The sequence below is a fragment of the Manis javanica genome, chromosome 2, assembly GCF_040802235.1.
Source record: "Manis javanica isolate MJ-LG chromosome 2, MJ_LKY, whole genome shotgun sequence".
Classification (NCBI taxonomy): domain Eukaryota; kingdom Metazoa; phylum Chordata; class Mammalia; order Pholidota; family Manidae; genus Manis; species Manis javanica.
Genome location: NC_133157.1, coordinates 6,659,472 through 6,672,100, shown reverse-complemented (window position 1 = coordinate 6,672,100; position 12,629 = coordinate 6,659,472). Strand labels below are relative to the sequence as shown.

The following is a 12,629-nucleotide window of genomic DNA, read 5'->3' as shown; positions in this document are numbered from 1 at the left end:
AGGTCACGTGGGCGCCGCGTCTGTGGGCGGGGCTGGGCGCGCGCGCGCGCTCGAAGATGGCGGCGGACCCTGATGGGTCGTATGTGAGGTGCGGAGCGGGCCGAGTCTTGCGGGGGTGGCTGTGAGGCGCCGGGTCCATGCCCAGCGAAAGCCGGGCGGGATTTGGGGACGATATGTGGCGGCGGTGGCGGGGCGAAGCCTGGCTCGGGGACGGACGCGCAGACGGGAGGCAGTTAAGGTCCAAACGGTCCCCGCGCACGGGGATCGGAGGCGACTTCTCCAAGAGGAGGGTCAGTGCCGCCGTCCGTCCCTCAGCGCCGGTCTCCCGTCTCCTCACCCAGTTCCTTTTCCACTCACTCTCCCCACCGGCGCGGCCCCACCGCGCTTCCTTGTCCGGGGGGACGCTCCCTAGCGGCGCGGCGGGGCGCTTCGCGGTCGCCCGGGGGAGCCCGCATCCCCGTCCCGGCTGCGCCTCCGGCGCGCTCCCAGGCTCTCCCATGTGCTCGCGTTAGGACACCTGTCTTGTGCGTCGCCGCGCCACCTCCTTGCAGTTTCTGCCCCCTTTCTGTACTCAGCCTTTATTCATCCGTCTGTCTTTTCATGTACTGATTCTGCTAGCAGGCATCCCCCGATCCTCCAAGAGATCCCGGGGACCGCGCTGGGCTTTGGGAAGGAGAAGATGAAATATTAAGAGTTCTTACGTAGCGCTCACTAGCCTTAGACACTGGTGAAGCTCTTCTGTGCATAATCTCTGAATTCTCACAACTCCGTGAGCTACCTTCTATTTTACAGATGACTCACAAATCCAACTCAGAACTAACTAAGTGGTCAAGTGAGGATTCAAACAAGTCTGTCCGACTCCGAAGCTTTTAACCAGCTCACCACACCTCGGTCCCCCATGTTACAGCTTGGAGCGTCTTCAGTTCTCTCAACCACACTCTCTCCTAAAATTATACATCCCCGTCGACTTAATATGCCCTGTGCCAGCAGTGTTTCCCCACTTTTTTTGTCTACTGCTGTATCTTCAGCACCCAAAAGGCATGCAACAGGCTCCCAGTAAATATTTATTAAAAACATTGCCCATTTTCTGATACCGTTTCCTTCATCTCTCTGCTTTAATGCGATTTTCTTTGGAATATCCATTGGCCTACTCCCGAACCTTGTGAAGACACGTTTGCTTTTTCCTCTTCTGCTGTTCCATGTGGGTTCTTATATCGTGTGGCAGTGTGGTCACTGTGCCCTTCTTGTCTTAGGCTTATTTCTTAGTCATTGTGGAGATTGGGTAGTTTAGCTCCTGTAGGGTAAGGCAGGCCCTTTAATGAAAGAGAACGAGGGAAGGAAAGCATTACCTGAAAGGTGCTTTGATCATCTTGGAGAACCTGCCAAACTCATCATACCTGAAGGTGGAAGAAATGAGACTAGGATTCTAGGCACTGCTTTGTTCATCCCCCGTGTTAGGAATGACCTTGCTTTTTGTGCTGGAAGGCACATTATGATGATTGGGATTACACTGAGCAGCAGCTTTTTGTTTGAAATGCGTAGTTGTCTGGACTAAGAGAAAACTTAAATTCTATTCCTGATGCCTGTTGATTAGCAGATGACCTCAGACAGGGCATTTTACCATTTGAGCCTGTTTCTCCAAATGTGAATCCTTTTCAGAGTAGTATCGAGGTGACTCTGGAGCATTAGGAAAGTCATTTGTTATGTTCTATGAGTTGGCATTAGTAAAAAATGGAATAGTAGTCTTAAATCACTCAGGGTTTGGCAGAAAGTCAGTTTGAATATTGGCATTTTGGATATATCATGTGTTCTTCAGTTAATGTGTTTGTAGAAGTCTGAGTGGTGAACATGTGCTAAGAAAAAACAACTGTGGTTTGAAAAGCTAAGCTCAAATTGCAGTTCCTGCAGGAGAGTTGTACCACATCTGTGAGTCAGATTATCTATGGGCAGTGACTGCTTTTATTTATTATATCCATGTGGAATGTAACTGTTTCTCAACGTAACTCTCTCAAGGTATGTTGGCTGTATCAGCTTTCTACCCAAAGGACTCAGCTAACCTTCTAGTAACTTCACCCACAGGTTTCCAACAACATGGATCTCCCTAAGGAAGGTAATTTCCCATCTTTGGGGAATGGAGTTCCGTGTTTGCTAGAACATTGGGCAGGAAGTCAATACATTTTTTTAAACTTTACTGTTGAGGCAAATTATTTCCCTTCTGTGCCTTAGTTTGTCCTCCACATACCTAGCTTAACTTTATTTGGTGGTGTGCAAATCAATGAGAGACACTGTAACACATGTTTTGTTTCTTGAGAGTATATGTAGAAGATGTTTCCCTGAGGCTGTGGATCGGACATCACAGTTCCAGACATGTCTGTTGTGTCTTGAGAATCACCTGTTCAAACCTTCAGGTTTGAGGCAGATCTTTCAGCAGTCCCTGGATTGGTTCCCAGCGCTCTGCCTCTTTTCTGTCATACAGTTATTTTTTTTTTTCATTTTTTTAAAATTAAGGTATCATTGATATACACTCTTATGAAGGTTTCACAAGAAAAACCATGTGGTTATTACATTCGCCCTTATTATCGAGTCCCCCCCATATCCATTGCAGTCACTGCCCATCAGTTTAGTAAGATGCCACAGAGTCCCTGGTTGTCTTCTCTGAGCTACACTGTCTTTCCTGTGACCCACACACACCATGTCATACAGTTATTATATTCCTTTCTAGTGTGATTGTTAGGATCATGCTCTTTATTATTTTTAACTTTTTTGCTGTTTGTGTAATGTGTGCTTGATGTCTTTTGGCATTCCCAACTATGCTTATGAGCATTGTGAAGGTCTTAGGTTTATTTCCCTATCCCTAAACCAGTAAGTGTAGGAATTGAGGAATCAGAATTATCATTTCCACAAAGACTCCCTTCTTCATAGACTATCACGTTTTCTTTTATTCTGCCTTCTGTTGGAATTTTTGCATGTGAGATTTGTTTTTCTAATTTTTCTCTTCCAATTAGATTGCAGTTCTAAAAGGGACTCCTATCTTTTTCCCTCTTTGATACTTGTTCATCAGCATGTATTTTTTGAGCTTCTGTGTGCTAGCTACCATGTTAAGGGTATGGTCTGCTATTGCAGAACAGAAAGCTTCACCTCAGTCTTTGCTTGCTTGTAGAACGAATGTTGGGTGCAACTCGAGGCAGTGTAATACAATTATTAAACTCTGGGGCAATATACAGACCAGGAATCAAGCCTTGGCTTCATCATATATTAGCTTTGTGATCTTAAGCAAGGTACTTAACCTCTCTTAAACCTTAGTTTCCTGTTGAGATAACGGGGACAATAACAGTGTCTGCCTCATAAGTAAATTGTCAACATTCAGTAAGACAAAGTGTTAAACATTTAATCAGTGAAGTGCCTGACAGAACTGCTGAGTAAATGTTGGCTAATCGTATTATCAAAAACTCATTTTCAGTAAACATTGTTTTTGACATAACAAAAAGACCGTACATAACACGACATGGTTTTGCCAATGAAAATATTAATTTCAAAAGAAATGGCTATTTTTTTTCTTGTGAGGAGTAAGTGCAAAAGTTACTGCTTTACTCTAGGGCATTGATCTCGAGTCTAGTTTATTAGCAGAATTGTTCTGTGTGTGTGCATGGGTGTGTGTGGGTAGTCTTAGTCATCCAGTCCCATGCCCCATCCCTGCCACAAGCTGATGTTTCAAATATGAAAGGCAGAGAGGGTCTATACTGACCAGGTCTTTCCTTTTCTCCTCTGAAGCAAATTGATGCCCAAGAGCAGTGGCAATTTTGAAAATCATCTGGGTCCTCACTTTAAAATGTAGATTTCCCATGCCCAACCTCTGAGAGTAGCCCTAGGTGGTGACCAGGATTCGTTGTTGATGTGTTGTTTCCAGGTGATTTGCTGTATGTGGTCAGAAGACATACTGTAATTCACTAATTAAAAGTGTTTTGAGAAACACTCTTTAGGATGTTGTATTAAAAAAAAAAAAAGCTGTACAGATTTTGGTATGACAAATATCCACAGCTGGAATTTGAGAAAACAAGAAATTCTGGATTTGGCAACTGGTCCTTGTGAATGGGTAATGGTCTTACCACTCTCTTCTGGGATTCACTGTTACCCAGCTAGTTAGAGATCTAAGTTCTGAAAGCAAATGTGGATAAATGAAAACTCATTGATGCCCATGCTTTTTGAAATTGAAGATAGATGATCAAGAAAGAGTGATTTAGCACAGGCATACAAAAAACCTTTGATTAATGATAAGACCTCTTTCCATTAATTTTGATGAACTGTTAGCTCTATTTTTAGCTGTTGTATAATAGGTACCTAATTTCTTTGTGCAAACCAGAAGCTATTCTTTTTTTTTTTTTGGAATTAAAGGTTTTTATTATGGGATGTACATGGCACTATTACTTTTATATCTGTAAACTCTTTATTACGGATTATGTATAGTTCTGTACTATAATCAAGACGTTTATACAGTGTGACACTTTGGGTTTGTTTGACCTCTTACGCTAGATCTCAGTGGCGCTTGGAATGCACGTCACTAATAAGCAAGTTCACACTTCTTCCCCTGGTAGGGTCTTCATCTATTCCAATTGTGCTTCCTTTGGGAGACGACTGCTATGTTTTACTTTAAGTACCATGATGCGGATGGATCCCAGAGAACTTGCATTGGCTGAGGAATAATCTCCTGAGATGCAGTGTTATGAAGTAGAATGGTGTAGTCTAACTCAATGAAGTCATCAGTTCTTTGCAGTGGACAGTTTGAATTTTTACCATTTTATATCATGTGTTTTCGGTAGAATTCTGCCATATTACATACTTTAGTAGGCAACTCAGGCTAAATGTCGAACTGGCTTCATTTCTGGAGGTACGTTTCCAAAACTGGAATATTTTGGGCTTCAAGTGGTTGCTTCATGGACTTGAGTCTTTGATAAAATGTGTTATCTTCTTCTGGATTCTTTCCAATTTCTCCTTCAAATATAAAGTCGACTTCTAGTGCAGTACCTTTTCTTGGAGGGTAAAGTACTTCAGCTGTGCAGTTCACTGTAACTTGTTTTTGGATAATTTCTTCCACAGAAAATTTAAGGCAATACTTATGCCCTCTTCCCGGAATATCTTCCATGCTGGCTTGCTTGACTATCTGCACCAGAAATACCTTGTGGGGGGTCCCCTGTTGGTAGCTGATGCAGTTCTCCACCACTGAGGCCGCCCGGGAGGCTGGGTAGTGAGTTGGCAGGATTTCCATGTTGGGGAGCAGCAGCTGGGCGAGCACGTGGCTGAGAGCAGCCTGGAGGGAACCTGGGTGCATCCGCCACAGCTTGAGGGCTAAGCTGGAGAGTCCGGAGCTATTCTTGATAAAGTAAAAGTATATGCCATTTTAAAAAAAGCCCTCCCTTTGTTTTTTGCTAATCCAAATTTATCAGACAAATAAATTAGATGATAATTATTCTGATTGCAAAAGGCATTCTTACTTTCAAAGTTTACTATAAATTTCTTTAAGTAGTGAGCTTGCTCCTATTTTTAATTACTTAGGGCACAGTTTACTCATACCTTTAAATATATATTATCAGTATAAAGGGACATACTTGTTTCATTAACTGGACTGAATCTCCTAATTTTTGAATAACGAATGCTACCTTATTATCAAAAATGATTAGTGATTGCACAGTGCCATTGTGGGAGTTGGTGGCTGTTGATTCAGAACTGAAGTTGTTTTCTTAAAAACATCAACACTTAGGATAAAGATTTATAATTTTCAGATGTGTTTAAACCTCTTTTGATGGGAATACCCTGAAAGACAATTCTTAAATAGATATATCTAGTGGTTTGTGTTACAGTCTCGATGGAAAAGCATTTTTCATTTTGTCCTTATGGTTAATACAACTTGCATTCATTTTGCTAAGTGTAGTACATTTTCTTAGGACCTTTCATTTTCTCTGCAGATATGCTTTCTAAGCAGTGTTAATTTTTGCAGGTTACTGTTCTAGAACTGATTTAGGATCTCATGAAATATAATCCCTAAGCTTTTTATAATCCTTTGAGAGATTTTCTTAATGATTAAATTTTGAAATTTCATTCTAGACTTTAAAATCCCCAAAACATGTTTCCTGAAATTCCAGAGGCATGGATTAGGGAAGGAATTGGGGTAAGCACGTGGTGAGGAGTATACTCGAAGAGCTCACTGAGGGCGGGGACTACATCTAATGTGTGTTTTTTTGTCTCGTGAATCTAGTATAGCATTGCATGCAGCACCTAGTGGGAATTCATTAATGAATGAACAAACATAGCACTATTCATAATGACTGTTAGACTTTACTTCATTGAGAAAGCAAGTTATCTCATGCATTTAGATAATTTTCTGGAGGTGACAGGGGTCCTGAAATACATATAGCCCTTTTCTAGATTCTTCTTCTCAGTCACTACATTTTAATGAGAAGGGAGGAGATAGAAATATACTAAACTGAGGTATCTTCTTAGCATAGAAGATGTTCTACAATTCACTAATTAATGTATTTCATTAATTCTAAAATGCACATTTTTTTCACACTTAATACCCCTCAAGTCAGAATGTGCTCTATTATTGATGAGTTATAAGCATATAAATAAACATGCAATTAGTGGCATCTTAGGTATGTTGAAATATGGTGGTCATTATTTTTAATACAGTACCTGCTTGGTTTAGGTTAAAATCTTATATTTTAGTTTCCCAATTTTTATTTTGAATATCAGACTTCTAAGAGCAATATAACAAGATTACTGTCTAAAATTTTAACAAACTATTTGGTGCATTGAGTTTTTTGCTTTAGAAGAGTGTACAAAAGAGCTGTGAGGCAGCTTTGTCAAGTTTGTGTCATCTAAATGAGCAAAATTACCTCTACTTTCTGTCTTTTTTCAGTAGCAGTAGAAAACTGTGGACAGTTCTGCTTGGCAGGTCAGCTCTGAGAGAACTGGTAAGTAAGTGGTGTAACTTTCATTGTTTAAAAAAAACCAAACACCTTCTCTTTGAAGTAGAAAGTAAACACGTTTTTATTCCTAAAACTTTGTAAACGTTATGCATTGCCTATTTCCCTCTGCTGAGATGCGGTGTGTTTTCTAGCCTAGCTGCTGAAGTTTTCCGAATCTTCATCTTTGTACCATAGTGATGCCTTTTCTGAAGAGACGCCAGTGCTGCTCGGGCGGATGCGAGTCCTGTTCCGCTGCCTCAGGCCGAGGGAGAGTGTCAGGCCTTCTCTGTCTCACACGTTACTTGCCTTTTCTTCCTTTTCCGTTCAGCTCACTCCTTAGGTCACAGAGGCTGTGGTTTCTAGAACATTTCCAAGTATACAGTCAATAAAGGATAGTTCTTCATGTTGATCCTCTGGTGTTCTGACTCTTTGAGGGTAAAGTGTCAGAATGACATTTGATTATTACTGTTGTTATTGTAATTAACATGATGAACGTTACAGGTTTTCTGGAGTCTTAACGTTTTTTGATAAGCTTTTGTCTGATAATTCCACTTTGGGGAATGTGACTTAAAAGAGAGAAATCCTGAGAAAGTTTTGTGCACAAAGCTCTTTACCATAGCATTGTTTATGTGAATAAAGACATACAGTAAACTTCAGTGTATCTAACTTTAGAGGAATGGTAAGTAAATTATGATCTAATCACTTGGTAAAATACTATGCAGTTGCTGGAAAGGATGTTCATCAAGATTGTCATAATAAGGGTGGAATATTAAATCATTATGTTAGAATATTAAGCAAAGAAAAGGAGGCTGCAAAATTCTATATTCAAAATTATTTCATCCATGAGGGAAAATGTTTATGGACTCAAAGGAATATATAATCCTCAGTGTAATCCTAGAGTCTGATTATAATTGCATTTGTATAATTTCCTTGTTTTCCAGAATCAAATTGAGGCAGAACTGAATAAACACTGGCAGCAGCTGTTAGAGGGGCTTTCTTACTACAAACCTCCCAGGTATGGCTGTTCCTTTTGTCTGGGTAGAGTAATTCCCCTGAGGACGCAGACAGAGATGAAACCATCTTCATGTATGATTTTACAATATTGCTGGGTTAGTAGATCAGAGAGAATACGATTTGGTTACCAGTGGAAAAGAGTACGGCACAATTTTTTTTTTTCTGTCTGTTGAAAGAAAGGGAAATTCTTTCTAGAAATATAGTATTGTTGAATCCAATTATATAACCCTAGAGTCCAGGGATGAATATTAAATGTTCAATTAATATTTCTAATGCCTGTTTCAGTCCATGATGTTTGTGGGAGGCAGTGTCAGCACCAAATGCTGGGACAGAGCAGTTAACAATGATAATAGAAGCTGACACCTGTATAGAGTTTACTGTGTACCAATTATTATTCTTAGCACTTGACATGCTGTAAGTTATTTAATCCTGATCACAGCCCTTTGAAAGAGGTACTGTTTTAATTCTCTGGCTGAGTGTATAGATTTTTAGTCAGTGAAAAGCAATAATAAAATATAAAGTAGTTAAAAAAAGAATATAACTTGTGTGGCTAGACTATTCTACCTGCATTCCTCATCCATATCTCATTCTGTTGTGCATTGTTGTTCCCAAGTTACCCTCATTTCCCTTCTACTTCTGAACATCTCCTGATTTTTTTTTACATCTTCACCATCCATATTCATTCCCTTAGATTAGGGAAGAGCTTTCTTCTTTTGTTTATCTATTAACCTTTCCCCTGTAATTATTCTGAAGTCACTCCCAGACATGATGTGATCTTATCTGTAAATACTTTACTATGTATCTAAAATATCTGGACTTTAAACAAACAAGATAATTGTTATAATCACTTTTAGGTACTTTTATTATTATTGTTTCCATTTTACAGATGGGGAAACTGAGGCACAAAGAGGTTAAGTAACTTGCCCAAGGTCACACAGCTAGTAAGTGTAGAACCAGGATCTCAACCTGGTGGTCTCACTCCAGTGTCTGTGTTCTTAGTCATTATTCTGTGTTGCCTCTTTCAGAACTTAATGTTTAGCCTTATATTAGCCTTTGTGTTGTGCATTTTCTGTGAAATGTGAGTTCCCCCCCCAAAAAAATGCAACAGTATGCTTTAATTCACAGAATGGACATTTGTGGCATCAGTTACCTTTTTTAAAGACAAAAGTTCCTTTTGTGGTAGCATGGGATTTGAAGTCTGACGGAGGTGTTTTTTTTTTTTTTAACTGCAGGCTTTATTTTAACAAAACCTCTTTTTTTTTCTTTTTCCCTGTAATATCCTTTTTCTGTTCCAGGATCAGTCTAGGGTACCACACTGCATTTAGTTGTCATGTCTCCTTAGCTCTTAACTGTGACGGTACCTCAGTCTTTCCTTGATTTTCATGATCTTGAACAGGTTTGAGGAGGACTGGTTACATGTTTTCTAGAATGTCTTCAATTTGGATTTCCCTCATGTTTTTCTCATTAGATTGGGGTTGTGGGCTTTAGGGAAGAATGCACAGAGGTAAAGTACCATTCTTATCACATAACAGAATATTATCCACATGAAGTCACTGGTGATGTCAACCTTACTCACTAGGGTAAGATAGCATTTGCCAAGTTGCTCCTGTAAAGTCGCTTTTTTCTCTTCCCCTACTCTATGTTTTGGAAGTGAGTCACTAAGTATAGCCCACTCTCAATGTGGAGATGTAGTCAAGTTAAATTCTACCTCCTGAAAGGAGGACATCTGTGTATATTTTTTTACTTATTTTGTAAGGAAGATTTTCCCCTTCTCTCCATTTATTTATTTCCTTATATAGTTATGGACTCGTGTATATTTGTTTTGTGCTTTGTTTATACGCTTTGGTCATTGGGAGGGGGTTCTGTTAGGTTGACTTCTGTGTCCTTATGACAAATCCCCATCCTTTGATTTTCTGGTATTTCCTTGCTTTCTGATATTACAGCTTGCTCCAAGCTCATCTAATATTTTCCTCACCCCAGCTCTAGAATCAGGTAGATCTTCAAGGAGACCTGGTACCTTGTATTAGAAAATGGTATTAGGAAACAAGATCTGGGTGCTGGGTGTACTTGCTGCTATTGGGGTGTCATAGCTTCTACGCCTTCTCTGTGGACCGAGCTAGATAATATACATATGTATACTGACAGACCTGGTTTCAAATTTCACCTCAACTTTTTATTAGCTGTGGGATTTTTGGTAAGTTATTTATTCTTTCTAAGTGTTGGTAATTCTATTTGTAAAATGGGGATAGTAATACTACCTTTCAGGATAGTTGTAAGGATCAGAAGTAATTATTGTAATTTAATATACCTACAAATAATATTGATATAACTATAGTTAGTAACAGACATATGTACTTATTACTTAGGCATAAATCTGTGTTATAAAATCTGTAGAAATGAATGTGTATATATATATTTTGTAGGTACCAAAAGGGCAGAAAAAGGTCTGTAGTAAAAATATATTTAAGTATTTTTATTTTAAACTCCTGGAGGGTAATTGAGAATGAGGAAATAATTCATTGTTCTTTTCATAGTTCAAGTTCGGCTGAAAAAGTGAAAGCTAATGAAGATGCATTTTCACCACTGAAGGAACTGGGTTTAAGAATCAGCAAATTTTTGGTGAGTAAGAATTAGCGCTGGCTCAGCTTATTACCTGCAGTGTGGATGTGCATAGTTTTATTGTCAGTAATTGCTAGTGAAACTTCAGTTTATTTCAGTGTTGGAGATGAAGTTGAGTATATTGTTTCAGAAAAACCCAAAAACCCAAGTTGCAACTCTTCTTGCTAAAAGCCAAAAATCAAGTTGCCTGGCTCCTTTACTATGTGTAATTTTTCTTTAGCATACCTGTGGTGGTCTTTACATTGACTTAATTGTATTTAAATATGTAGCTGTTTCCTTTTAGTTTTGGAAACCCAGATCCTGCCTGCTGCTGTATCAGTGTGCTTGGTGAATGAGCACAGTTGTTTCCGACTGTGTAAATTTAATTGTCATGTACATTACATGTCAGTGATTGGCTCCTTTTTTTCCCCCCTATTTGAGTTAAAATTGTTATGTTGTATGAAATCTTTTAAAAGGATTTTTGTTTATTTAAGTTCTGTGTTCGTTCCAGAGGACAAATGTTTAGAATGCTTTGCATCCTTTGCGTGGTTTCTGAACTGAGGTAGCTGTTCTGCACTTAGGACCTCTGTGTTTCAGGGTCTTGATGAAGAACAGAGTGTGCAGTTTCTTCAGTATTACTTGGATGAAGATTACAGAGGTACTCGGGAGTCACTAAAGGTCTGTAGTTATGTCCAGCTCCCCTCTCCTTCCTTTATCCTGTTCCTTTTTGGTTTTAGATAATTAAGGGTTTTGGTACTCATTCTTTGCAACAGAGCAGGTACAGCCATTCTCAGGAAAGACTTTCGAAAGGCTTTAAAAAATATATATGTCAACTGAGGTCTGTCCTCAGACATGGAGGGGTGGAGAGGTCAAAGACTGACATGTTGATCATAGAATCTCAGGCAGAGCCGAAAAGGACCCGGGACAACATCTAGCCTGTCCAGCCCCTCGTATGAGGAATTGGAGGCCAGAGGAAGGAGGTAGGGATTTGAGCACAGAGTTGGATACACTTAGGTAAAAAGCCTTTCTTGAAACAAGTAGGCAATTAAAATTTTAAAGGGTGAAGTGAAGATGTTTGCCTTTTTCTCTTTTAATTGAGTTTTATTTACAAGATTGCTTCACGGCTGTTACTTTTTCCTTCAGACGGTAGTGCAAGATGAAAGGCAGAGCCAGGCCTTAATCCTGAAGGTCAGTAGTAGTCCCCGTTTCCGTTCTTGGATGTAAATTTGGGTGCTGGCTTCTTGACTTTTTCTCTGAGCATTGCTGGGTTTTGACTCTTGTTGGGTAAGCATTGAGGTCTTAATGAAGAATCTTAATAAGTCATTTGTGAAACAAGAGACTTTTATCCACTGGACCCAGCCGCAGCTTCTTTCCAGTGGAGATTCTTTAGCCACTGCGGGTGAGAACTGATTCGTGAATATTTTTTCTCTAGGTCTGAGTATGACAGGATTTTGTATTTCTTTATTCCTTTATCTCCCTGCTTATTTTAAAATGGAATTTGACTGTGACTTCTGAAGTAGTTTCCTATTTGGTATTTAGCAAGAACCAAATATGTTAGTTACAAGCAATGGGGATGTATACCAGTGTTATTTTATATTTGTTTTCATGTATTTGGCTTGTGAGTTTATAGCCTTTTGTGTTAACTTGAATTTTTCAGCTGAGAAATCGTGCTAGACAACTTGTTTATATTATTAAATAAATCCTTTTATCTTGCATGACTTCCCTTGTATCCTGCTTCATAAAGGTCTTTTGTTTTCTTTTGGTCTAACACTGTGTTTCCTTTTCTGTGACTGCTTATATGAACTGAACTTTTCCATTCACATGTTTGAATGATCTCTTTCATCAGTAAATTTAAAACTTTGTATCTTCTGTGTAAAGGTGAGTAACTGATTTTGAGTTGTTGGGTTCTTCCCAGATTGCGGATTATTACTATGAAGAAAGAACCTGTACTCTTCGTTGTGTCTTACACCTTCTCACTTATTTCCAAGATGAAAGACACCCCTATAGGGTAAGTCATTAGTCTTCTTGATTCTCTTTCCCCTGTAAAATTCAACC

The 12,629-nt window shown here is 39.3% G+C and overlaps 1 protein-coding gene and 1 pseudogene across 3 annotated transcripts in view; one reads left to right on the top strand and one right to left on the bottom strand.

Moving 5' to 3' along the window:
• The first annotated feature begins 8 nt into the window (after positions 1-8).
• Positions 9-12,629, top strand: part of NUP188 (nucleoporin 188) — a 47,595-nt gene continuing 34,974 nt past the window's right edge. The window contains exons 1-7 of one of the 3 annotated variants that reach the window (XM_037007968.2): positions 9-88; positions 6,914-6,968; positions 7,904-7,977; positions 10,511-10,595; positions 11,172-11,252; positions 11,718-11,762; positions 12,490-12,582. In XM_037007968.2, the coding sequence (XP_036863863.2) occupies positions 57-88; positions 6,914-6,968; positions 7,904-7,977; positions 10,511-10,595; positions 11,172-11,252; positions 11,718-11,762; positions 12,490-12,582 (465 nt within the window). In that variant the 5' untranslated portion in view covers positions 9-56. The remainder of the gene's footprint in view (positions 89-6,913; positions 6,969-7,903; positions 7,978-10,510; positions 10,596-11,171; positions 11,253-11,717; positions 11,763-12,489; positions 12,583-12,629) is intronic. The other 2 variants (XM_037007969.2, XM_037007970.2) reach the window with 2 other exon arrangements.
• On the bottom strand, positions 4,602-6,879 carry LOC108407192 (latexin pseudogene; annotated as a pseudogene).